This window comes from Schizophyllum commune (assembly GCF_000143185.2).
Source record: "Schizophyllum commune H4-8 unplaced genomic scaffold SCHCOscaffold_1, whole genome shotgun sequence".
NCBI lineage: Eukaryota > Fungi > Basidiomycota > Agaricomycetes > Agaricales > Schizophyllaceae > Schizophyllum > Schizophyllum commune.
Window position 1 is genome coordinate 221,162 of NW_026089538.1, and position 23,202 is coordinate 244,363.

At 57.3% G+C, this 23,202-nt stretch overlaps 9 protein-coding genes across 9 annotated transcripts; 8 read left to right on the forward strand and 1 right to left on the reverse strand.

Moving 5' to 3' along the window:
* Window positions 1-3,022: 3,022 nt before the first annotated feature.
* SCHCODRAFT_02559280 (uncharacterized protein) lies at window positions 3,023-4,830 on the forward strand (the record flags this gene model as incomplete). Its single annotated transcript, XM_003036279.2, has 3 exons — window positions 3,023-3,267; window positions 3,315-3,643; window positions 3,693-4,830. The coding sequence occupies 3 exons, from the start codon at window positions 3,023-3,025 to the stop codon at window positions 4,349-4,351; spliced, it is 1,233 nt and encodes a 410-aa protein (XP_003036325.1). The 3' UTR covers window positions 4,352-4,830.
* Window positions 4,831-4,966: 136 nt separating this feature from the next.
* Window positions 4,967-7,199, forward strand: SCHCODRAFT_01120309 (uncharacterized protein). Its single transcript, XM_003036278.2, has 2 exons — window positions 4,967-5,089; window positions 5,139-7,199. The coding sequence occupies exon 2, from the start codon at window positions 5,312-5,314 to the stop codon at window positions 6,743-6,745; it is 1,434 nt and encodes a 477-aa protein (XP_003036324.1). The 5' UTR covers window positions 4,967-5,089; window positions 5,139-5,311; the 3' UTR covers window positions 6,746-7,199.
* An 846-nt stretch (window positions 7,200-8,045) lies between these two features.
* On the forward strand, window positions 8,046-9,217 carry SCHCODRAFT_02694468 (protein serine/threonine phosphatase 2C; the record flags this gene model as incomplete). Its single annotated transcript, XM_050346868.1, has 2 exons — window positions 8,046-9,136; window positions 9,184-9,217. 2 exons carry the CDS (start codon window positions 8,046-8,048, stop codon window positions 9,215-9,217), a joined length of 1,125 nt encoding a protein of 374 aa, XP_050202606.1.
* Window positions 9,218-9,441: 224 nt separating this feature from the next.
* On the forward strand, window positions 9,442-12,392 carry SCHCODRAFT_02604124 (uncharacterized protein). Its single transcript, XM_050344087.1, has 14 exons — window positions 9,442-9,582; window positions 9,644-9,711; window positions 9,762-9,890; window positions 9,941-10,165; window positions 10,215-10,329; window positions 10,378-10,427; window positions 10,480-10,782; window positions 10,833-10,901; window positions 10,950-11,117; window positions 11,167-11,295; window positions 11,344-11,548; window positions 11,603-11,682; window positions 11,733-12,050; window positions 12,101-12,392. Exons 1-14 carry the CDS (start codon window positions 9,501-9,503, stop codon window positions 12,254-12,256), a joined length of 2,097 nt encoding a protein of 698 aa, XP_050202607.1. The 5' UTR covers window positions 9,442-9,500; the 3' UTR covers window positions 12,257-12,392.
* Window positions 12,393-12,684: 292 nt separating this feature from the next.
* Window positions 12,685-14,099, forward strand: SCHCODRAFT_02604130 (single hybrid motif-containing protein). The gene is made up of 3 exons (XM_003036275.2): window positions 12,685-12,998; window positions 13,051-13,113; window positions 13,163-14,099. The coding sequence occupies exons 1-3, from the start codon at window positions 12,777-12,779 to the stop codon at window positions 13,688-13,690; spliced, it is 813 nt and encodes a 270-aa protein (XP_003036321.2). The 5' UTR covers window positions 12,685-12,776; the 3' UTR covers window positions 13,691-14,099.
* A 639-nt stretch (window positions 14,100-14,738) lies between these two features.
* Window positions 14,739-16,544, forward strand: SCHCODRAFT_02604137 (C2-domain-containing protein). The gene is made up of 4 exons (XM_003036274.2): window positions 14,739-14,914; window positions 14,975-15,066; window positions 15,117-15,345; window positions 15,396-16,544. Exons 1-4 carry the CDS (start codon window positions 14,780-14,782, stop codon window positions 16,287-16,289), a joined length of 1,350 nt encoding a protein of 449 aa, XP_003036320.2. The 5' UTR covers window positions 14,739-14,779; the 3' UTR covers window positions 16,290-16,544.
* A 59-nt stretch (window positions 16,545-16,603) lies between these two features.
* Window positions 16,604-20,384, forward strand: SCHCODRAFT_02604140 (uncharacterized protein). The gene is made up of 8 exons (XM_050344088.1): window positions 16,604-17,095; window positions 17,146-17,616; window positions 17,702-18,037; window positions 18,084-18,380; window positions 18,426-19,232; window positions 19,281-19,568; window positions 19,617-19,924; window positions 19,973-20,384. Exons 1-8 carry the CDS (start codon window positions 16,685-16,687, stop codon window positions 20,070-20,072), a joined length of 3,018 nt encoding a protein of 1,005 aa, XP_050202608.1. The 5' UTR covers window positions 16,604-16,684; the 3' UTR covers window positions 20,073-20,384.
* A 588-nt stretch (window positions 20,385-20,972) lies between these two features.
* On the forward strand, window positions 20,973-22,334 carry SCHCODRAFT_02604144 (uncharacterized protein). The gene is made up of 5 exons (XM_003036272.2): window positions 20,973-21,165; window positions 21,221-21,303; window positions 21,364-21,541; window positions 21,606-21,914; window positions 21,975-22,334. Exons 1-5 carry the CDS (start codon window positions 20,982-20,984, stop codon window positions 22,085-22,087), a joined length of 867 nt encoding a protein of 288 aa, XP_003036318.2. The 5' UTR covers window positions 20,973-20,981; the 3' UTR covers window positions 22,088-22,334.
* Window positions 22,335-22,428: 94 nt separating this feature from the next.
* Window positions 22,429-23,135, reverse strand: SCHCODRAFT_02682144 (uncharacterized protein; the record flags this gene model as incomplete). The annotated part of the gene is made up of 2 exons (XM_003035447.3): window positions 23,090-23,135; window positions 22,429-23,040 (listed from the first exon to the last, which is right to left on the reverse strand). Exon 2 carries the CDS (start codon window positions 23,038-23,040, stop codon window positions 22,429-22,431), a length of 612 nt encoding a protein of 203 aa, XP_003035493.1. The 5' UTR covers window positions 23,090-23,135.
* Window positions 23,136-23,202: the final 67 nt, after the last annotated feature.

A 23,202-nucleotide genomic window follows, 5' to 3' on the forward strand; every position in this document is an offset into this window, starting at 1 on the left:
CACCAATTACAGGTGAAGGGTGGCCGCGTGAATCCACTGCGTTGCCCACCCCCGAACCCGTTCTGTGGTCGGTTCATCTGGGCTGGGAAGTTCGGCCGCCCTCCCCATCCATTTTGTTGAGGGAAAGCTGCCGGACCCATGCTCGCAGCTGGCCCCGGAGCATTCGCATTCTGAAGAGCGTGCTGCTGGTTGGTCAACCGCTGAATGGTCTCGTTAATCAGCTGAAGGTTTTTATCGCTCTTCTCTAGCCCTTGAGACAGCTCGCTCTTGACCTCGCTCTGCAGGCTACGCAGTGTCGCACGCGTCTCAGTCTCCGCTTTGCTCGTTCTCTCGACCAGGTCGTGAAGATCCTGCTCCAATTTTACCAGGCGCGAGCCTGATTCGGTGGTATGAGCCATTCGGCCACCCATCTCATCCGCCGAAAGTACGCCCACGCCTAAGGCATCCGTTCGGTAGCCCCGGCGCCACAAATCGCGCATGCAAGCCACTACATCTTCCCACTTGTAGCCGCCCTCAACAATCGAGGTGCGGTTCGGGCGTCTGACTGGCGCAGCCGCTCCTCCAGCTGGGGGTGCAGGCTGTGTTGGTGATACTAGTTGATGGGCCTGTCCGTTCAACGTCATGTCGAGCGTCCGGAGCAGCTCCGGCGTGCAGACCATGGCGATCTTCGAGCAGACATCGAAGTTAGACAGCGGGTTAGCGCCCTTGTTGATCGCTCCTACACACGCTTCGAAGCGTCTCAGGAAGGCGGGACCTCTGGTGAGGTCGGTGACATGCAAGTCGCGATAATTATTACAGATCTTGTGCAGTTCGGTCAAAGTGCCTGAACGGCTCCCAGAAATCTCCGGGTAACACGCTAAAATCGCTTCGACGAACTCCTCCCAAGTACTGTTGGCATGCTTGTCCGCTACCTCTTTCCAAAGGTCTCGGACGTGCCTCTCAGTCGCATGGAACGGCGCTTTTTGTATCTGATCTGCCGCAGTGCGTACATTATGCTCTTCGAAGTACGCCTTGAGGTCGGACAACCAAACCTCAAGGTCGGCTACGTTATCTTCGTGGAAGCGCGGGGCATTTTGTGCCGTATGCGTGTAATGGGGAGCCATAGAGGAAGAAGTAGAAGAGAAGGATGAACGACGAGATGAGGATCGAGTAGGATTGGAAGCAGGAATGAGATCTGATAGACTGGGAACCGGAGAGTTGGTACGAGAATTCGAGAGAGGTGTGAGCGGTGAGGTCTCTGGCGAGCGCCTTGGGGAATGGATCGAGAGATGAGAGAGGGAAACGGAAAGATCACGAATGGAAGGGAGAGGGGAATCTGGTTCTGGAGTTGAAGGATGAGGACCAGCGTTCTCAGGAAAAGACCCTGGTAGCTGAGGAGAAGCGGGTGGGGTGGGTGAATGTATAGGTTGTGAGGATGAGTGAGAGGTAGATGCTTTCGCTTTGCGTTTCCGCTTAGCGTCCGACGCTTTTGCTGCTAAACGAGCCTTCTCTCTAGCCTTTGCACGGGATCGAGACGACGATGCGCTATCCCAACCCGATTCAAGTGCCTTAAGAGCGGATTTCGGTCCAGGCGCCGTTTTGTTAAGCCTGAATACGACTGATCGTCCTCGTTGACAACCTGCTACAGCCGAGTTCGCTTCTCAGTATTATTCCTCAAGTGCGTAGGTTACTCCCTCGCGGTGGGCTCCAGATAATGGGATCGTACGTCTCGAAAGACCTCTGATCGACTCAGGCCTCAACCACACACAACAAGCACACAGTAGAATGGTCAATCACCGGTCAGAGACGCAGCGAGTCCGGGTTTTTGTATTGCTTGGGAGTAACTAGTCTACTGGAGAAATAATAGATTCCGTGCTCTGGGAGTCGCGGTTACTGAGAGGGTCTGTGCTCAAAGCTTTCGCAGGCGCTTGGGAAGCGTTATACAAAGGTTACGACGAGATATTCAGGTGCTTAGTTGCCCAAAGGCTGATCAGACGGTCAAATGCTGGTTAAGCTTATGATTCTAGCGGTGCGCTGTACTGGGGCTTCTCGGGGTCCCAAAAGTCCCCGAATCCATCCTACAGTCTGGTATTTGAACGTTCGCCCCTCCGAGGCCTCGCCGCGGCACTTCTCCTATCTCCTCCCAATAATTCCCTCATATCGCGCCATTCCCTGCAAATCCCGTCCAATTCCTGCCTATCGCGAGCGCCGGAGCGCTGATACCGGGCTTAGGACGATACTGTCAGCCGGTTGGAAGATTGCCGGTGTCGAAGAGGCGCCAGAGAGTCGAGACACCGAGATATGGATCTTATCCGCCTAGGGAGCGCGCGGTTTCTCCTGGGGACCGCACGAGTCCGCAGTCGAATTCTCCGCTCGCCGAGGTGTATCGAGGCACGCGTGGTGGGGCCGCAAACCGAGCGCGCGTCGCGGAGGAAGCGTCGCGCCGGTGCGAGTTGGTTTCGGCAAAGTCCGAACCGCGTCACGGTTCGAGTTACACGGTCAGGTGACGCGCGTGCGGCACCGGCAACAGGCTTTGCTTCGGGAAAGATTCCCTTGGCAGACTTCCCTTAGGTAGCTAGCAGAGACTGCCTGAATTGGTGCGACATATTCCTATACGAGATTCCGGCGCTGCTAAAGCATGTTATAGCCGTGAGTGGCGGTCTTAGAGCGACTGCATCCCACTCAGCCCTTTCAGGGATCCAAAGGATGTCATCTAAGGCGCGCAGACATGGCGGTCAGGTGCCTCGGAGCTCCTAGTGGCCCTCAGGGTAGCCCGCTAACCGGTCTCTCTTATAGTACCCGCTTATAAAAGCTGGGCAGGCTGACAGTCTCTTGTACCAGCACCTTTGGTACCATCTAGGCTAAGCTCCCTGTACAGTAGTAGCTTGCTATTTCATAGCCCTGATTGCTTGCCGGCGATCCGCTTCATATTGCTTAATTTCCCCTTATAAAACGCGATTTTCTTAGCCCCGGCGTATCATCCGTCACTGGAATTCCGAGCGCTACGGAGAGCTCAGTACGTACGCCGTACTTCCTCTTTGGCATGGAACTCATCGATCATTCAGGCAAGTTCATAAGCGACAACTATAAGCAGGCTCTGCAGACCATACAGGAAGGCGAATTCGCACTCGCGCAGTGGCGTGCGGCTACTCGCGATTACTCTGACGCTGAAATCGAAGGGTGGCGAATGGAGGAGCTGGAATATCTGGAGACCGTCGCTGTCGAGGACGAGATGGACCTACGAATAGTCGCTTACGTTGAGGCTCTGCAGCACCTCGACGCCGCACAGTACGTTGTCTTTGACTTACGCCTGAACAAGGACTCATCGTAATTAGGCGAGCTGTCGACGAGATGCGCAATACAATCGACGTCTGCCAGTATCCTGCCGACTCGGGAAGGCTGTCGGTAGAGGCGGAGGCGGAGGTCAGGGCGAGGGAAGCTCAGCGTGCTGCACTTCAGCACAAGTTGATGGCGTGCATTGGCGCTGCTAACGATACCGAGCGGCTTGCAGGAGTGACAGAGCGGTGGAGGCCAGACGATGAGCGCTATATAGCAGCGCTCCGCTACGTGCAGACTCGCGAGTTTGAGCGCGTCATGAACCGGTTGGAGGGTCTTGTGGTACAGAGACTGGTTGAACTATCAAAGGCAAACCTATCGCGTACAGGTATGTGGTCCATCTTGCTCGTCCAGCTACTAGCCTTACCCTTGAACAGGTTATAAGCTCCGCAAGCATATCGCTCACAATTTGGCGAAGCGCTCGGAGGCGATACGAAGCGCACTCGCGAAGTACAACAACATGGCGCCCAATCAAGACCCTCCGCGGCCAAGAATCGAGTATCGCGATATTGTCTCGTACGCATTCCTCGGAGAGTTTGAGCTGCTGAAGCACTCGAAGCATAACATACTGCAACGCCCTTGGAGTAGCCCCAGCAACCGACAGATGGCCGATAAGTATCACAAGGTGAAGCGCGCCAAAGAGGAGCTCATTCGAAGCCGAGTCGAGGCACGTCGGTTGCGACACTGGGTCGATCAAGAGGAGGACACATACAGGACCACCATATCCGTTGCTCGCGAGGCTGACCCTTTGCTTGCCGCAGAACTCGCATGGGCGCTGGCACGCCAGCATAGGGTCAACAACATCCATCGTTCACGCCTTCAAAGGCTCTATGCCTTACCGACATTTGGCATTGGGTACGCCCTCGACGCGCCGATGTCCTCGACATCTCAGCCGGCAGCTGTGGGCTCAAGCAGTGGAGCGGGCGAGGGTGCAGCGGCAGATCATGTGGACGTAGTCGAGAGTATTGATGAGGACGACAGCCTCAACGACGAGGCTCTTCGTTTGGGTGAATTCATGGAGCGTATCCACCTATAGAGCTGGGTTCAAATCATGGGCTTTAGTATGATAAACTATGTCATCCATGTTCACTCTCTTTTCCGTTGGTCACAACGAAGTCAAGTCGCGTGTCGGAGGTAGGGGAACCGGGATCGCGGGCGGGACAATGGGATACAAGGCCGGGACGCTGAGGGCTGGAGCGGGACATGCGCGGGACGCCGGGACATCCACTGGGACAGCAAAAATCCGGGAATATATCATACAACTATATTCGATTGCCTAGGACACCGACCGGGACTTGGGACAGGCGCTGGGACACCGGTACGTGGGTCGGGACATCCAGCGCGCTCACGAAAGGCGGGGGAGGTGCCCGGGAGCTGGGGCATGCCCCGGGATAGGCGCAGACGCAGAAGGGGAGCCTATTAGCTCGAACATCCCAGGTCCCACGCCCGAGCTATGAAGCTACATAATGCAGGACGCACAGGTGCTGCATTCATGGCTTCGCTCGTACTCTGATGTTCTGGAAGTACAACATGCGAATACCATGAGGCAACGCCTCATTTACGACCACGAGGCCGTTATACCTCTTTGGGGGGAGCGCTTACTAAGCGTCACTCATAACGCCTACGGATGGAGCGGCCGCGCGCTGGACGCAGTTCTGGCGGTGTTCTCCCATCTTCAACCATCATCACTACCAACCCCAGCAAATCCCTGGTCGCTTCGCGCCAGCCACGACGAAGAAGAATCTTACGCAGGAGCATGGTGTCGCTGATCGCGGTGCGTTGACCGTCCCCTCCTCCCGGAAGTTTTCTGAAGATAAATCCAGGAGTGCTGAATCGTTTTGACCGTGCCGAGTCGTCCCCCGAGCGTGCCCTTGCATCCTGCATTTCGCCCTCGACACCCGATTGCAAAGAAGCCGGTCACGATTGCACGTTCCGTCACTCCTTTGTGCGCGCACAGTCTACGGCACCTACCCCCCATTATAATTGTTACGAACGCATGCATAATATGGGCGCGTCCTCGGACATGTCCACATGCTGGCATGAAAACGATGCGTCGAACTCCCCATCTTCCTGGCCGCCTTCAACGCGCTTACCGCGCTTGAAGATCGGAAGCGCTCTGCCGCCCTCCTCCCTCGGCTTCTCCTACTCTGCCACCTTCCCGGAATCCCGCTTCAAGAGCCCTGTCGACGCAGAATACCCCTTTGACCAGTCTTTGGACAATCCAATCTCTAGTCCGGAGGGAAACTTCTCTGAACTGGGCCTGTCGGATTCGGAAGCGCCTGAGCTGATAGAGGACGATGGCGAGTCGCCGCCGTACAATCCACAGCTGCTGTCGCCCGTATCTCCCGAACTGTCGCCAGAATGGAGTCCGCGACGCATTGCGGGAGCATCCGACGCGGAAGGAGATGGGGAACCATCGTCGAAGGCCATGCTACTCTCCAGCGGCCACTCGCGCTCTCCGTACGCCTATGGCACCTACGAGGCGCGCCGCGACGTCCCCATATACGATTACGATCCTCATGATCATGCCCGCGAGCATCCTCTTCCGGGCTACGATGACCAGTACGCTTACTACCAACCGCACTTGCAGCCGCTGTCTTCCGATCTGTTCGGAGGCGCAGACGATATCTTCCCTCCCTGGTCGGACGTGCCGCCAGAATCCCCGGCCTTACGCTCGACGGCATCGCTGCCAGAGCTCGAGTTCGACGACGATGAGCACGACAACAGTGGCAGCGATCCGCCGCCCTCCCCAGCTCGATCACTCATATCCCTTCCTGACTCCGATGCACACGATGACTTGCCATTTTCCGACGAACTACTATCGCTGTCGCTCGACAAGGCGATTGCGGAAGGTCCGACGTCGCCATCTCCGCGGAGTGAAGGTCTCCTCCTCCTAGATGATGCGCCCGAGGACCAGTCGCGCTCTCCTTCGCCGGAGGGACCGATGTACCTTCCGCTACCTGACGAGTACGGCGACGCGGACAGCTTAGACCCGGAGCTTCGTCGTCTGTGCGACGTCCAGCGGAGGGCTCAAGCCGCCGAATGGGAAGGCCGACAGAAGGAGGCGGTGCTGCTGAATCAAGGTCTCCTACAAGCGCGCGCGGAAGTCAAGCGTCAGAGGAAGAAGGACAAGGAGCGCGCGCGCGAGGCAGCTGCGCTCATCCGGCTGAAGCTCGCGTCGGGCGCGGCCAGCGACGTTGAGGTCCCCTCCCCACCGCCACCGAGTTCGAAGAAGGCTGCCGCCAGCAGCGTTTCCCAGCTCGTCGCCCGCATGCTGCTCCGCCGCCACGACACGACGCGGCCCATCTCGCAGCGCCGCTCGCAGGCCGCGCACGTCCCGTCCCCACTCGCCCCACGGACTACGGACGCGGCGTCATGCCCCAGCCACATAGAGTCGCTGCCGCTGACGCTGCGTCTGCTGGACAGTTGACTGCGTAGCATCAGACTATACAATGCGTTTGTTCTCTCCACATTTCTTGCTGTGTCCGCCTGCCTCTCAGGTTCCTTTTTCTCCTTCCTCTTTTCTTCTTCGCCAGCTCTCGAGTAACCCCCGATTTGCGGTACCCAATTTTTTGACCAGTTCTCTTCGCCTTCTTCGTCTGTATATATTCTACTAACCCATTTCTGTTTCTTCAACTGACCCCTTCCATGCTTCTGCCTGTTCATTTGCCTCCTGCTTTGACCCGTACGCTACTGTTTGCTATCAGGCTTTCGCGGGGGTGGACGATGGGCTGGGCTTTTCCTTTCTGTACCATACTTGAGAAAACGGAGGATGCCTTGGTAATTGGGGTATCTGGCTTGCGTAAATCGTTGTAGCATTGCTATTCTGCCTGGCTGCTGATATGTACAAGGTCTGCTGCTATATATTGTGCGCGTCTCGTAGACGATAGGGAGATTGAGCGGGAGGATGTAGCCTCGGTCCGCGACGCTGACAGGACCCTCATCGATAAGCGCCGCGTTACAGGAGCGACCATCTGTGGATCCTTGGGCTGGTGGCGCTTGTCAGATGGCGTTCTACAGACCCCGTCCGAAGACGAACAAATAAAGCACGCCAATGGCGGCAAATACCAGCAAATAAAAGCCATTGTTTGACGTCACGCGTTCGAACCAACTCGAACTTCGACGTGGTCGAGTGCTATGCCCAAAGTTCCCGTTCCAACTCTGAAGTGACATCTGTTAGGTCCTTCAGTCGAGATAGGAAACCGCACTAATCAGTAGCTCCAGGTTCCAGCTGAATCGTACGCCACCAGCGCGATGTTCCGACCGTTTCTCCGTCATGCATTCCGGAGGAGTGCTGCAGTGGCGCGTCCTGTACCCCTTCACAGGCGTTCACCCCATGCGCTCATCTTGGGCATCAGTGTAGCAGCAGGTGCTACCTACCTCTCTGTCCATCAGAGGCTACACGCCGATACCAACGAGCAGCCATCTGACGACGACTGGGCGAAGCGTGACCCTCAGGGTCTCCCACCACCGGGGGAGCTAACGAAGCCCGCGCTGCACGAGACAGAAGATCCGGGAGATACTCTGCGAAGCAGGGTCGTCGAGATAGAGTCCCATCCGGACCTTGGGATAACTTACATGGAGGGCTTCAGCTTGGAAAGGCAAGTCGTCGGCCCATCGACTTCTTGTCACACGGATGCATCCGCTCACACCCACGCAGTAACTGGCCCAACGAGGATCAGGTCTCGCGCGCGATAGCGCCATTGCCGGGTGGGCAGCATTGGGTGTTCATGGGCATCTTCGACGGTCACAATGGCAATGCAACGAGTATGCTGCTCAGTTTGATTCTGCCTACCGCGGTCTTGGGCGCGCTTGCGGACCTGTACTCCAAGCATGCTAGGCTGTCCCAGCCCGTCGACGTCGATGATGGGGTAGAACACCAAGTAGGCGCGCCTCTGGAGCCCTCGGGGCCGGTCCATCCGCCAGCCGAGGAGATTGACCAGACCATCAAGGAAGCCTTCCTCCGCGTCGACGATGACATCGTGCACTGGGCAGCGGAACGCGCTCTGTTAGGTCCTCCGGACGGCCGCGCACAAGACTTGCTCGCTCCTGCCCTCTCCGGCTCATGCGCGCTGCTTGGCTTCCTCGACACCGACTCCCGCGAGCTGCACATGGCGCTCACCGGCGACTCCCGCGCCGTCCTCGGCCGCCCCGTCGTCGACGCCTCCGGCAAACGGCGCTGGAAAGTCCTCGAGCTCACGCAGGACCAAAACGCGCACAACGAGCGCGAGATGGCGCGCATGGAGGGCGAGCACCCAGGGGAGACCATCGGCGCGAACGGGCGCGTCATGGGGTGGGGCATGGCCCGCGCCTTCGGCGACGCCGCGTACAAGTGGTCGCGCGCGCTGCAGAAGCGGCTCTTCGAGGACTACCTGTGCGACTACCCGCGACCGAACGTGAAGACGCCGCCGTACTTCACGGCGGAGCCGGAGATCACGACGACGCATGTGCAGTCTGGCGATGTGCTGGTCATGGCGAGCGATGGATTGTGGGACTGTCTGACGAACGAGGAGGTGGTAGGGCTGGTGGGTGTGTGGCTGGAGAAGCACAGCGAGAGCGAGGTGCATCATCCTCAGCACGAGATTGTGTCTTCGGCGCACGAATCGACCAAAAAGGACGTGATTGAGAGGGATGACCTACCTGTCGTCGAGATGAAGCCCGACCACACGAAGATGTATCCGTGGTGGCACGCGCAGAAACGCTTTATCAATGTGGATGACACGGTGACTGCACATCTCGCGCGCAATGCCTTGGGTGGCGTGAATGTCAACCTCACATCCGCTCTTCTTCATATAGCGCCACCACGTACAAGGAGATATAGGTGAGTGACGATGCATCACCCAGATTCCTTATTCTCATCCACTACAGGGATGATATATCCATAATAGTGGTACTCTTTTGAGCGGACTTGACTCGGTCGCTGCGAATTCATTGGACCACATATATACCGGGCATGTTAGAAGAAGCATCCGACATACATATATACATCGAAGCAGCAAGGCTCAGTCAATGATAACTGGCTGCTCGTCAACTTCATGAGCGCTCGAAGGGAACCGGCGCTTATGGTGCTCATAGGCAGCAAATAGCAACAAACATGACGCAGGATTTCGTGCTAGTGATTGAGTACCTTGTTCCTCACCATCACTTCATTTTGAGCGCCGTGTCCCCGCGCCACCCCTCTCGCAATGGAAGCATACGATGTCGGCGCCCTCCCTGGAGGAGACGAATTCCGAGATGTCATGTCCGTCTTTACCGACGCCGCGGCTGGTTAGTACGCACCAAGGACGCCTTCCACTCACGCCGCTGAATATCGCCCTGCGTGCACAAGATATGAACCCCGGAGACCTCGTCCTGATGGATGGATACTCGCTGCAAGAGGCGATGAGCGCGGTGGAGGTGCGTCGCGCGGAGGACGCGTTGGACGCCGCTGACGCGCGTGAATGCAGATCGGGGAGCCTAGACTGGACAGCGGGCTCGAGCTTCCTGAGCAAACAAGCCGGCCTCCGTTTGATCCACTCGCCCCCCTTCTTCCTGAGGAGCTATGCTGGATGTTTGACACGGCGCTGGCATACCAAGTGCGTGGCTATGTGCAAGCACCCGATCACATCCAATTGCTACTTCACAGGTCGAATGGATGCTGGGCAGTCCCCTGGCGCATACGGTCTTCACCTTTCTATACACCCATGCCCTAGAAGTCCTGAACCCGGACTTCCTCCCGTACGATGCGCTGCAAGAAGACCCTGCGCGACCTCTGCCCCTAGTCACGATCGTCCTACGGGCATACGTGATGGGCTTGCTCAAATGCTGCGGGATAGTCTGGACACAACTATCCACTAGTCTACAGGAGGATGTACGCATAATGAATATCTATGCCCTCTATGATCTCATATCTTTCCCAGACGGAGGACTGGCAAAGCGACAAATGCGAAGTGTCGCTCCTAGAAGCCATTCAACTGCCCTATATCCTTAGACAGCTTGACAACGCACTGCATTGGCTGTGGAATACTGATCAAGGTGCGGTGCTTTCCTCTGAGCCGTAGGCATAACCTCACGATCACCAAGTTACTCCATACTGGCGGGATGCACTGGCGGCGCGGCTCGCGCTGACGAAGGTACGTAAGTCGTCTCCGTCGTCGCACTACAGTGTCCTTATTTCCTTTGCAGACTATGATCACATTCATGAGTACCGACATATTCCGCAACCTACCCTTGGTATTTCCCCTCGTTGAGGAAGCCCGCCGACACCTCAAAACCATGCAAACGACACTACCTCCCACCCCCTCACCCAACTCCCCTGCGCACCTCGCCTTCGACCCCTATATCGCTCGCCGCCTCAACACCTTCATACCCGTGCGCGTCATAACGTTACGCTCCATAGAAGAGACGTTGAAGGATGTCGCGCATATGGTCGATCGGTGGGAGGAGGTTGCGTCCTTGACTGTGGTGTCGGATTTGACGATATGGCGGGTGGGCAGGCTATCCAGATGTTCATAGTTGCTCGACTGACGACGAGCCAGACAGTTGGCGACTTGCGCTTGTGGCTGCCAGACCGCCCCAACAACGCCTATACCCGCTCGTTGTATCAGGTAGGTATCCAGATTATCGTTCAATTGCGTATGCCTGACAACACGCAGAGCGCATTCTATACCGGAGTCTTATACCTCGGCCGCTACGACTCAAGATGGATCCTTGACCGCTTCTTCACGGAGACCCTGGGCATGCGCTACGAACACGTCCGTACGATCTTGACGAACTGTTGCGAGGGCATCGACCTTACCTCGATCAACCGGAGTATTGCGCATGTGAGCAGGTGCCGTCGGGCTGTGCGCAGTACACTGACATCCGTTGCAGAACCTACCCCTGTACATCAAAGCACAATGGGCGAACCCTCCGCGACGGAGGCGATACCTCTCGCGATCCGTCGTGGAGTGGCACGCCCTCTACGACACCCTGGAAGAAGTGGTGACTCGTCTCTTACCTGTTAGTTTTCAACCTCTTCCTATCGCGTCTCGTACTGACACCTTGCAGTCCATACCCGATCCATCACCGGTGCGACATCTGCATAAAGCACCCTTGCTATGGCTTCTTCGCACCCAACACGAGATCGTCGCAGACGGACAGCAATTGGAGCTATACGCACCTGCCGAACGGCCATTTGCGTTCTTTTACGCTACCAGACTTGCGGGCGCGTTGGTTAAATGCCTCGACGAGTTATTGTCTGTCTTGCCTGAAGGTAAGCCAAGCTGGAGGCATGCATACCTTGAACCCTCTAAAGTCCTCCATTCAGAATCGCAGACGAAGCGAGATCTTAAGTTTGAGCGAGATTGGTACGCCGCGCTCAGGTCGGCTTGGAAAGGCGTGTGGCTGGTAAGGATGTCCTTATGGTCTTCGCTTTGCATAAGCTTACCTTTAGCCAGCTTACCATCCGCCTGCGCCGTCCGTGGAAGGAAGTGCGCGCCAACTTCTACCGGCGATGGAAGTGGGCGTATGTACCCGACTTCAACGCGATCGACACCATGTTGGTGTGCGGTCCCGAGTACGACAGGTTCATGGCCTACTGCAAAGAAGTGGTGCAGCCTGCGCCGTTATCCAGCGACGAAGGGCCGACTCCGTCGGGTGGGCCTGTCTACGATGGCCCAGGGGTACTCTTTCGCGCAGCTCGCGATGCGTTTGTTGACCTCGCGGAGAAGCATCTTACGTCCTCTGGCGGCCTCTGGGCTCAGGATCAACGGCGGGTCAGTGCACTGCCTGAGCTTTGTGCCCTTTCGCTGACGGGTTGCTATAGATGGTGCAGATTACAGCAGAAGCCTGCGAGCGACTATCCGAAGCACCGTCTACAATAGCCGAGATCGAGCAGTTCGACCAGCGGCGCCTGAAGTGGGATCCGAGCGTACACCCTTGGCTCCCTCTCCTTTTATCTCCTGCACCGACCACTTCATAAGGAAGGAAAATTGACTGTAGCACCGCCAGAGCACAGACAGCGCACAATACCCACGATCATGCAAAAGACTGTATCGATATCATTATTGTTCTCATTATGGATGCCCGCGTCAACCAAATGCCCAGAAGCTCTGCGGCCTGCCTCGTCAACCAAGATGAAAGACCAGCGCCTTTGCACACACGTCAGACAAGGCGGAAGGCAGGGCACGGCTGCTATGTTAGGATCCGCGGAACGCGATCGCCTCGACGATCAGGCCGCGCAGTCACATGTTCAATTCAGTGCGCCGCGCACAACAAGCGCCCGCGCGCAGCCCAGGCCCCCGCCTGGACCCACACCTATGAGCTTCGCACCCGCCGCCCGACGACGAGCCGCCTCTCGACCCGCCGCCGCCGCGCAACACAACCCTGAATCGCGCGGACTCATAAGCCCTTCACGATCGGCGGTGCGCCGCATTCTTTTCGTTCGACCTCTTCCTCGACCTTCAACTACTAGACTACTAGACTTCAGCAAGGCATAAGGGATGTCTGCTGTAGCGACCCTGAGGGTGGCGGCTGGCGTGCTGGCGAGTGTGCCGGTGGCCCGGATGGCGGCGGCGCGGGCGCTGCACTGTAGCGCGGTGCGCGGCTGCATCAGCCAGCTGGCCATGCCAATCCCCTACCCTGATATGACAGAGGGCGACATCGCGAAGTGGAAGATGAAGGAGGGCGACGCCTTTCATGTCGGAGACGTCCTTCTAGAGATTGTGCGTAGCTCTCGTTGCGTTTCACTGGTCTGGCACTGAGATTGCTGGATAGGAGACTGACAAAACTATGGTCGACGTCGAGGCGCAGCGCGACGGAGTCGTTGGCAAAATCATCGTACGTACAATGTTGCCACTCGGCCGGCCTAGGCTAACCTATGATCTAGGTGCCCGACGGCTACAAGCGCGTTCGTGTGGGCAAGGTCCTCGCGCTCCTCGCCGACGAGGGCGACGACATTTCGCGCCTAGAGCTTCCCGCTCAGCCGATCTTCCCGTCCGTGCGCCGTCTGCTCGCAGCACACAGGATATCGCCTATCGACGCCGCGGCAATCCCGGGGACCGGCACACGCGGCATGCTCACCAAGGGCGATGTCCTCGCCTTCGTGCGCGCACGCGAAGCCCAGCTCGAGGCAGCTCGGGAGGCGAAGGAGCGCGCGCTCGCGGTCATCGATCGCCCTTCGGCTATTGGCATGCCTGCAGAGCTCAGGCTGACCTGGCCGTCGTGGCTTCTGGCTGCCCTACGAATGCGTGCGCTTGGTGAGATCCCTTACTTGGCGTTGGCTGTGTCTGGCGGCTTATGGTCTCGTGAAGGCAATTCCAGTGACCTTACCAGCCGCCTGCTTACTCAGGCGCGCCGGTTTTGGCCACCACGCTTCCCCCGCATGCCGACCAACCCTCCTGCTGCCTCCCTCTGACGTGTTCCCGTGGCCCTGTTCTTGACCCTCCCTTACCCCTCCCTTCCTCCCATGCTACCTATCCTCTTCCAATCCTTCCCCTCGTGACCCTAGACCGCAATATCGTGTACCATCTCAAGGACTTTGAAGTCGTGCTTTTCTAGAGTTATCAATGCAGCCTGTACCATCCTCTACTTATTTCTCTTTCTCGATACCTACGATTCGGCACATGTAGACGAACGCTTGTTGGCAAGCGATCCATAGAGCTTATAGACCTGGCTGAACTAGAATACATACCGCAGGCTGGCATTGGCTCTAGAGGTACTCACGACAGTATACCTGTCCGGTAATGAACTATCGTTACCTCTATCTTTTCTCGAGAATTAGAAACAGGGGCAACTTGAACTTGCAAATCATGTGCAGACACGTGAGATGCATGTGACCCACGCTAGTTTTCATCAGCGTTTTATTCGGCTCGCGGGTGCGCCTTAAGCTTCCAAGCATGTTCATAGAAAGCAAGACAGGTCAATCGATTCTGGACTGCCAATAGGTGTGGAACACTCATTCTTACATCGCTGTTCATGCTAACCTCAGCTTCTAAGTTGTCGCATCCCGCGATCTAGTTCTTTTGTCGCCCTCCGATTGGACAGGTTCGCATTCTTGCGACCTTTTCTTGATCAGCTGTATTCCAGCTGTGGCTATGAGACAGAAAATGAATGGCCTTCACGAGGAGGGTGGAATACGGCCCGTCTACGTCATTCTCCTTTACTCCTCCAATGCATTCTCGACGGACGGAGGTCGGAATGCCCTGTCAAGAGGTACTGGCTGGACACGACCTGTGTTACTTCCGTGATACCGAAGCGCCCATCTTCGAGTCTAGTGTCGCAGCGCTTCGGGCCTCACGGCGGAAGGGCGCAGCGATGTTGCACAGCCGCGCGCGCGATCACCAATTCTAAATGTAGCACCAGCGCCGTGCGCTCCGGCGTTTGTCCTCTCCTGAATCCTCCCCCCACTGCCTTAAATTCGCGAAGAGCTCTAACGTAAAGTCTCCACTCCTGCCTACCCTTGCTTCCTCCCCTCATGACCGGCGGTTCCAGGAATCCGTTCACCATGTCTCGGTTGCTACACACGCTGCACGACGTCGCGCACGATGCGAGGGGGAACGCGCACGACCTCTCGAAGGTTACGCGCGAGTTTATGGCCGACAAGGTCGTCGATGTCGCGTACCACGACTTGACCATACAGGTGCGTCATGCTTCTCTGTGGTCGCGCTTGGCGCCGAGAACTGATCTCGAGATCTCGTAGTTTATCGGGGCCACGGGCCTCCCGAAGATGGATGTCGTGGGCTCAGCCGATCCGTACTTTGTGGCCAAGATCGACGACCGGATCTCGTTTGTGTGCGTGTTCGTGCTCCTGTATCCTGGCGCGGCTGACGGGAAGTATGCAGATCGAGCGTCCAGGTCAACACCCTGAATCCCGTCTGGAATGAACAGTGGCACGTGAAAAACGTACCTCTGCACGCTCACCTCCAAGTCGAGGTCCTCGACAAGGATATCCGTACACCGAACGACGACTACATTGGCAGAATAAAGACGACGGTCAATCCGGGAACCAAGGAGATTGAGATAGAGGCACCTCCGCTCAAGCTTCGATCAAGGGGCTCCTTTTGGCTCAAGGTATGTGTACTTCTTCATGTCGCGGGACCGTGCTTACCGTGCGCCGAAAGATCGACAGTGAGCCATCTACAGACCCTAATCCCGCTGAGCATCCCTATCTCTTCGCTGGCCCCATCCGCTACTCGCGCCACTGCTCCCCCACCGTCGGCGCGTTCACCAACATCAATGATGCCCGTCTTTACTCGACATGGAAGATGTACCTCATCGGTGTACCCCTATTCTTCAACGGCCATTACCAGCACTGGAACGAGGCCTACCCCGCTGCTCAGAAGATCTTCAAGGGCTCGCCCCTCGTCCGTACCACTATTCAGGCGGGCCATAAGATGCTCTATGCACGAAGCATTACCAATGGGTTCGGTATCATCGAGAGTGCAGCGGACGTGAAGAAGATCTTGCAAGGTGGCGGTTCGTCTCGTCCCAACACGGATCGCGGTCGCCAATTCGCTAATCGTATTCGCCCTGCTGTGTATACCTACATCATCTCCTCGGATGACGACTCCTTCCGGTTCAGCGAGACGGGTGCTGCATTCTTCGTCGATGTCGCCTCCAAGCATGCGCTCCATGCCAACTGCTCGGAGACGGTGCGCTACTCGGGTGAGTTCCACCCTCGCCCTAAGGGCGGATGGCAGAACTTCCACGACGATATCGCGGACGACGACGTCGACTGGGAGCTCGTCATTGACAACAACTCGGGCACGTACGCGCCGGACAAGAACTTGTTGCCGCAGCTCCGTGCGCTGCTCAAGCACAACTTCCCGTGGTTCGAGATCTACGCTCTGGATCGCGATGATCCGGAGCTGGCGAAGAGCAGGGAGGCGTGCAGGGATTATGCCCTCAAATTTCGTGGCGTGGGCAGCGACGAGCTTGAACCGCATGTCATGGAAGGCGAGGTGTCGCTCCACCACCAGGCATCTGCATCGGCGACGACGTCCAAGTGCGGATGACTAGGGACTTCCGAGTACCCTGCGACTACAGCCAGTCGCATTGGATACCCATGTACAATTGGCTAACTTATTCCTTTGTATCTTACTGGGCTTCTGCGGTACAGCGCTTGTATTTACTATGCTCCGACTGACCTTTCGTTCTGATATGTACCTCCCAATTTATGGTTGCCTCTCACTTACCTTTGACGCTAATACGTTATCGACAATCCCTATCTTCTCGCGTACAAACGAGGAAATAGCTCCTGCTCAGGAAAACAAAGCCTTCCAAAGACGGAAAAAACAAACAAACCTAAAGCGATCCCGTGACCGAATCCATCTTGAACCTGACGGTCGCGGGCGCTTGTTTAGGACCATCACAGCTTGGACGACATCGGCCTCGCAGGACGTCGGGCGCGATGTCCAGCGCCCTCAACTCGATGCCCGACCTGTCCATCGCGCAGTCGGTCGGGAACCCCGAGTTTTCCCTCGGGTCCATATCCTCCGGCTTCTCGACGCCGGCAAGGAAGACGAACCGGCGCGTGCCATCGACTACTTCAGCCACTACGGCACCTTCGTCTGCACCGGTGTCCACACCATCTCCGCCACCAACGAACAGGCGAAAGGAACCGGCGATGTCGCTGTCTCGGCGGCTGAGCGCATTGAACGATCACGACGATGATATTATGGAGGAGGAGGATGTACTCGGTACGCCGGGAGCGAAGAAGAAGGGGAATGATGAGCCCGAGACGCCCATGCCCGCACGGTCGGCGAAACGAGCAGGGAGGGCGAGCAAAGGTGCACCGTTGACGCTGCGAGATCAAGAGAAGGTACGTGCTACGTCCTGTGCTATATGCATTGTACTCATATATATGGCCAGCATATAGACTCGCTGAAGAAGGAGAATTTCAACGTCAAGTTACGCGTTCACTTCCTTGAGGAGCGTCTCGCGCAACTCGCGCCAGACCAGATGGACCAGGCCCTCAAGCAGAACATCAACCTCAAGATCGAAGTACAAAACCGCGGCTTGGAGATCAAGAAGTTGAAGAAGCTCGTCCTCGAGCTCGAACGCGAACTCGAGCGCCTTCAAAAGGGTCACGGCTCCTCTCGATCCCGAGAACGCGAGCTGGAGGAGAAGCTCGACGAGCGCGACCGCGAGATCAAGGAGCTCCGGCGGAAGCTACGCGAGGGGCGCAGCGACAACGACGCGATGCGCGAGTTGGAGAACCGCAATGAAGAGCTCGAGGCGGAGCTGGGCGATATGCGCAGCCTGCTCGAGGACAACGTCGAGGAGATCAATCGGCTGCGTGTTTTGCTCGAGGGTGGCGGCAACGAAGATATCCATCACAAGGTTGAAGAGCTTGAAGGCATCAACGAGGAGCTTCGCATGCAGCTCGAGGATCATGCCGACGCCGCTGCTCAGCGGGGACGATGAGCGCGAGGATCTGCTCGACGAGATTGAGCGGCTCCGCCTGCAGCTTGAAGACATCCAACGCCGCCGCGAAGCCGAGTCGTACGAACGCTCGCAAAGTCGCGCTCAGGTCATCGAAGAGCGTGAGGAGCGCGAAGCGGTGGAGGACAATTTGAGCGCCATGAAGGACAAGCTCGCTGCCGTCATGATCGAACTGCAGCAGAAGGAGGACGAGCTGGAGCTGAAGGACCGCGAGATGATGGAGATTGAGGCGGACTACAAGCGTCAACTCGAAGACCAGAACGACGAGTGGCGAGAGGAGATGGAAGAAGCAAAGGGCCAGGTTGAGGAGCTTCGTGACGTGCGTATACCCTCGCCGTTTATCGCGCTCTGCTGAACTTCGTTAGGTCCTCAACGAGCGCGAGTCCGAGTGCCGTGATCTGCGCCTGAGTCTCACCGAGCTGGAGAACAACACGAACGACCTGCACAACAAGTTTGAGATCACCTTCGCGCATCAGGAAGAGCAATTGCAGCAGAAGGAGAAGGAGCTGCAGTCCCTCCAAGCCGCATTCGACGATCTCAGTGACAAGGTTTACCAGCTTGAGGATGAGAATGACAGGCTGCGAGAGGATGCCGAGCGCCAGCACGAGGAGGATGCGGTCGATCGCGAGCGGTTAGAGGCGGTCTGCGCAGGCTTGAAAGAGGTACGGTTTTGGTCTCGTTGTAGAGCTGGTGCTGACCGCCATCAGAAAATTGCTCATCTCAAGGATGAACTGCAAGACATGACTGACGCGTGCGACGCTGCGACCCAGCAAGCCCATGATCACCGCGCTCAGCAGGAGGAGCTTGCGCGTCACATCGAGGACCTTGTGGCGGAGCTGCAGAAGGAGCGCGCTGCTCATCAGGAAGCGCTCAATGCCCTCGACAGGGCAGAGGCGGACCACGAAAGCGCCATGCGGCGCGAGCACCGCGCTCTCGAGAGCAAGGAGAGCTTGCTCAATAAGACGAACGCCGACCTCGCTCGCGCGGAATCGCTCCTCTCGCAGCGTGAAGCAGATCTGGAGGCTGTCCAGCAAGCCTTGCAGACCCTCGAAGCCGAGTCCAAGCGTTTGGGCGAGTCGCACACCACCGCCCGCTTCTCCCTCCAGCTCGAAGTCGACCGTCTCAAGCGCGACCTCGAGCGCCTCGAAGACGAGCTCTCGCGTGCGCGCAAGGAGCTCGCTGAGAAGGAAGCCCGCTCCTTCGACCACAACTCGGTGCTCGACAAGCTACACGCCGAGAACCGCGACCTCGCGAGCCAGCTCGCGGCGCAGACGCAAGCGAAGCTAAACACGACGGAGAAGCTTGACGTCGCGCAGGCGTCGTTGAAGGCGAAGGAGGACGAGTTGGTGGAGCTGAGGAAGCGTGTGCTGGAGCTGGAGACGCGGTTGAGCAAGGAGCAGAGGCAGCTGCTGGCCGGGGAGGCACAGTATAGGGATCAGTTGACGGAGCGGAATACGCTGCTGTTGACGATTTACCAGTATATGGACAAGATACTTGGCGTCGATAAGACACCGGTAAGCCTTTTCGCCACGGAATACTTCTTATGCTCATCGTTACTGCAGAAGAAGGGCGGACAGGCCGAGACGAAACCTTTCACCAACTTCGGCGTCTTCCACGACAACCTGATCACTCGTCTTAAGCAGCTCAGCCAGATCCATGTCGACTTCGAGAAGCGCGCGAAGGAGGCGGAGAACCGCTTTGCGGACAAGCTTACCGAGATGCGCAAGCAGCTTGACAACCGCTGGAAGCAGATCGACAAGTTCGAGGCGAGCGTGAAGGTTGCGGCGGAGAGCAAGGCGACATGGAGGCGGAAGATGATGTCGAAGGAGGGCGAGATCGAGGCGTTGAAGGTACGCGAGCGCATTTGGCCTAAGAACCAGATACTCAACCTTGCGCAGTCCACGAATGCCGAGATGGCAGCCCAGCTGGCAAGTGGGAGAAAGCCTGGAACGGCTGATCCCATGGAGCTTCGCTCTGCACTAACGCGCGCTGCAAATGCCGAGCGTCGCCAGAACAATACGGCCAATCAGCTTGCTGCAACGGAGGAGCGATTCCACCAGTACCAACAGCGGTCAGTTGCGGCTGATATGAAGTGGGAAGCACGCGTGAAAGAGTACGAGACTCGCCTCAAGGCGGCGGAGGAGAGGTACAAGCGCGAGAAGCAGGGCGCGAAGGACCGCCAGGCAGAGATGGAGCGGACCATCGCGTAAGTCTGCGAATCTCTCGCTAATCTATCTCGCTGACCGGTTGATAGACTCTTGACTCGCCAAGTCGAGGAGACCCGCAAACGAAATCAACATGTGGGCGAAATTGTGGAGGCAAACAAGGTCACCAGCAACTCTCCTGGGCGATGAGTCTGTGCCTTCCCCGTTGTGTCTTTTCCCTCCGTTACCCGGTTCACTCTCTATACCCCGCTCCCACTACGCTCTATGGTCATGCTGCTGCATGCTGTCGCTCTCTTTGCTTTTGACCGCACGGCTAGGCGTGCGCTATGGATCGCTATGCTGTGTATTGTAAATCGCACTGTATCTTTATCTTGTGTTACATCTAATCCTAATGCCTCACGCTACGCTCACGATTCCGTACCGCACGATGCTACCTCGCTCGCAAATAGATGCTCGACTCAGCCTGTCTACTCTTGAACCCTCCAGGACCCCCAATAGTCAGTGCATGCTGGTTCTGGTGAGCAGGGATGCTGTCCTCTTCCAGCACTGATTGCCCTGCGTTGCCAGATCGTTGACTTTCCCTATCAGGAAAACAAATTTCCCCAAGCAGGCCTTCCACTCACATTCTACTAGAAGCCAGACACGTACTTGCCGCCTCAACCTATCGGCCGATAATAAGTACACGGCGTCGACGATGCGCGTTGAGCAGCCAGCCTCTGATCACATCAATGGTGCGCATGTGTTGTCGTGCCCGCCAGTCAACCGCTCCCAGCCCTCTTGCAACCTCTCGCAAGACCGCAGATCGCTTCGACGATTCCTCGCGATCCACCATATGGTCCGCGGGGATAAGCTATGCGAGATGTTCGAGGTACGCATAAAGTCAACGCTTCCTTCCTTGCGAGCTTTACAACCTGCGTTCCTCCTTGTTGTCTTCGGAGCAATCGACTCCGCCTCGTTCCCTCCCGGGACCCCTCCCATTCCGCTCTTTAACCCTTCCTGCGATCTTGCGCATTCACAGTCCGTCAATCCTGCGTCATGGCCCGCTTCTCCTTCGCGTTCGCAACTATGGTGCTGGCTTTGCTTGCTAGCGCCACACCGATGCCCCGCTCCAAAGTGCCAGAGCATGCGACGAAGCTCGCCATCGACGACGCCACGAAGCGTATCGTCGCGTACGACGCGCGCGGCGTCCACCTAGGTTTTGTCGAGCGCGATACCTTTGTACAGACCAAGCGGCAAGCCACCGGCTCATGCACCTCGTTGAGCGCTGATGATGTTCAGAAGCGTATGTCCTTCATTCACACACTGTAGATGTAACTCATATGGACACCGTCTCTCAGTTCCCGGCTGGGCCCAGCTCGAGCAGCAGGCGAACGACAATTGGGGCACTGGCTCGCGCAAGATCGTCACCAACGATAAGGACGTGAGTGCAGATCCTGTAACTTGCGGACGCACGTTCTGAATTTTGACCCGATCTACGCAGTACCCCGACCGTCCCGCAGAGATCTGCGTGGAGGACGCGAGCGAGATCACCGTTGACGGCGACCCCGCGTGCACGACGCAGACGCAGTCGCTCGATACGACCATAACGGGGACGAACGGCACTGCGACAGTCAGCGAGACCACGGGCACGAAGTTCTCTTCGTCGCAGACCGTGTCAGGTACGTACCTTGCGCTCTTGTCCGTCCCGTCTCTTTCTCATTGTCACTGACCTATGGCCCACAGAACAATCCTCCATCGCCATCGGCGAGAAATTCACCGGCGTTAAGGTCAAGATACCCAAGAAGATCTCCAACATCACCTCGCCCACCTACGTCGAGGCGACCTTCACGAACACGCTCGCGACGACCGAGACGTCCGAGACGGACCAGCAGTCGACGCAGACCGTGTCCATTGCGGTCGCGGATGGCAAGACCTGCAAGGTCAACTTTGACGTGTCGACGTGCACGGCGCAGGGCTCCGGGCAGGTGCCGTTCGTGGCGACGGGGTGGGTGTGGTTCGAGTACGACGATAAGACGGAGGGGCATTATAAGTGTGAGTGCCAACGACTCCTCGTTGGGTTTGGAGAAGGGCAGGCTGACGCGAGGCGCACAGGGGCTCTCAAGATTGACGATGTCCTTTCGAACAAGGATGACCGCTCGACGTTTCTCAAATTCGATGCCCAGGTCAAGTCGGATACGAACGGCGAGTACAAGGCGGAGTGCTGAGCCAGATTTCATCCCTGTCCAGGATAGCAGCGCTCGCGCACGAGTATTTATCTTGCTATTTATCCGTACGCGTATGCTGCTGGGGTCCGCATATACTCCTTCGATTGGCGCAAACCTGTCTATGCGTTGTCATCCGGGCTAGTTGGCCATCCTTTCAGTCTTTGGCACTGGCCCCTGGCGGAGGATGTGACAACATCGAGCCCAGAAGGGTGTTTGTGGAGGAGAGATGTATCCATTGCTGTTCCACCCGTAATATGCAAGACCGATCAGTAGAGTAGGGAGTACAAAGGCCAAAGCTAAGTCTGTGTCTGTAAGATAGTATGTAGTGCTGCACATCCGCCTCATCTAGTGCTGCGAAGGCGCGTGAATGGATTCGGTCCCAAACGCATCCCCGGATCCCGATCATCGTGCGCGTTGCCCGGATGGTTCTGCTGCCGTTGGGCGGAGCGTTTGCCAGACGCGGACGATGATTTGGAGTTGTAGGTGTTTAGAAGGTCATCAAGCTGAAGGTCCATGTGCAAGTCGACCAGGTCCTTGCCCCATTGACGCTTGCTCGTGTGCGGAGATCGTGAAGCTGCTTCGGGCGCTGGCTGTGTGAAGACTCCCCTGTTGCGCAGTTCATGGTCCCAGGTTCCCCTCCGTTGGCGCCAGTCCTGCTCGCTCGCGCGCGTCGACCGCCGTCGGAAGACGCCCTTGGTATACAGTCCATCTTCGTCGCGATCGGCAGGTTCCATGGGCTGTGTCGTACCGTCCTCCAGGACAGCGTGATGGGGCAAGGTATCGCGAACAAAAGACTGACGGACTTCGGTGATCTTGTCGTTCGACGCGGCCGGACCTTTGCGCCTGTATATCGGGGCGGATGTGTGCAAAGCAGCGGCGGCACGGGGGAAGGACGCGGCTTTCGCGCACGAGCAGACGCGAGGGGAGAGCCATGTAGTCATCAGGGAGGCCATCTATATAGCTTTTAGTATGTGTCCAGAGTTTGAGAAATAGTCTACGCACCGTGCACGTCGAGAGGAGCAAGCTGAAGTGATCGGCGCTGGGCAAGCCGTCGCGTTCGCAAACTGCCGGTGTTCGCCAAATCGCGGGCACGTGACAGGCTTACGCGTTATGCG

Coding starts and splice junctions, on each gene's coding strand:
- SCHCODRAFT_01120309 (XM_003036278.2), top strand. CDS start 5,312: ATGCATAATATGGGCGCGTCCTCGGACATGTCCACATGCTGGCATGAA.
- SCHCODRAFT_02604124 (XM_050344087.1), top strand. CDS start 9,501: ATGGAAGCATACGATGTCGGCGCCCTCCCTGGAGGAGACGAATTCCGA. Junction 10,783..10,832: donor CGGATTTGACGATATGGCGG/GTGGGCAGGCTA, acceptor ACGACGAGCCAG/ACAGTTGGCGACTTGCGCTT. Junction 10,902..10,949: donor ATACCCGCTCGTTGTATCAG/GTAGGTATCCAG, acceptor GACAACACGCAG/AGCGCATTCTATACCGGAGT.
- SCHCODRAFT_02604130 (XM_003036275.2), top strand. CDS start 12,777: ATGTCTGCTGTAGCGACCCTGAGGGTGGCGGCTGGCGTGCTGGCGAGT. Junction 12,999..13,050: donor GAGACGTCCTTCTAGAGATT/GTGCGTAGCTCT, acceptor ATTGCTGGATAG/GAGACTGACAAAACTATGGT. Junction 13,114..13,162: donor GAGTCGTTGGCAAAATCATC/GTACGTACAATG, acceptor CCTATGATCTAG/GTGCCCGACGGCTACAAGCG.
- SCHCODRAFT_02604137 (XM_003036274.2), top strand. CDS start 14,780: ATGTCTCGGTTGCTACACACGCTGCACGACGTCGCGCACGATGCGAGG. Junction 15,067..15,116: donor GACGACCGGATCTCGTTTGT/GTGCGTGTTCGT, acceptor GGAAGTATGCAG/ATCGAGCGTCCAGGTCAACA. Junction 15,346..15,395: donor GGGGCTCCTTTTGGCTCAAG/GTATGTGTACTT, acceptor GTGCGCCGAAAG/ATCGACAGTGAGCCATCTAC.
- SCHCODRAFT_02604140 (XM_050344088.1), top strand. CDS start 16,685: ATGTCCAGCGCCCTCAACTCGATGCCCGACCTGTCCATCGCGCAGTCG. Junction 17,096..17,145: donor CGCTGCGAGATCAAGAGAAG/GTACGTGCTACG, acceptor ATATATGGCCAG/CATATAGACTCGCTGAAGAA. Junction 19,569..19,616: donor GCGAGATCGAGGCGTTGAAG/GTACGCGAGCGC, acceptor AACCTTGCGCAG/TCCACGAATGCCGAGATGGC.
- SCHCODRAFT_02604144 (XM_003036272.2), top strand. CDS start 20,982: ATGCCCCGCTCCAAAGTGCCAGAGCATGCGACGAAGCTCGCCATCGAC. Junction 21,304..21,363: donor TCGTCACCAACGATAAGGAC/GTGAGTGCAGAT, acceptor CGATCTACGCAG/TACCCCGACCGTCCCGCAGA. Junction 21,915..21,974: donor GACGGAGGGGCATTATAAGT/GTGAGTGCCAAC, acceptor CGAGGCGCACAG/GGGCTCTCAAGATTGACGAT.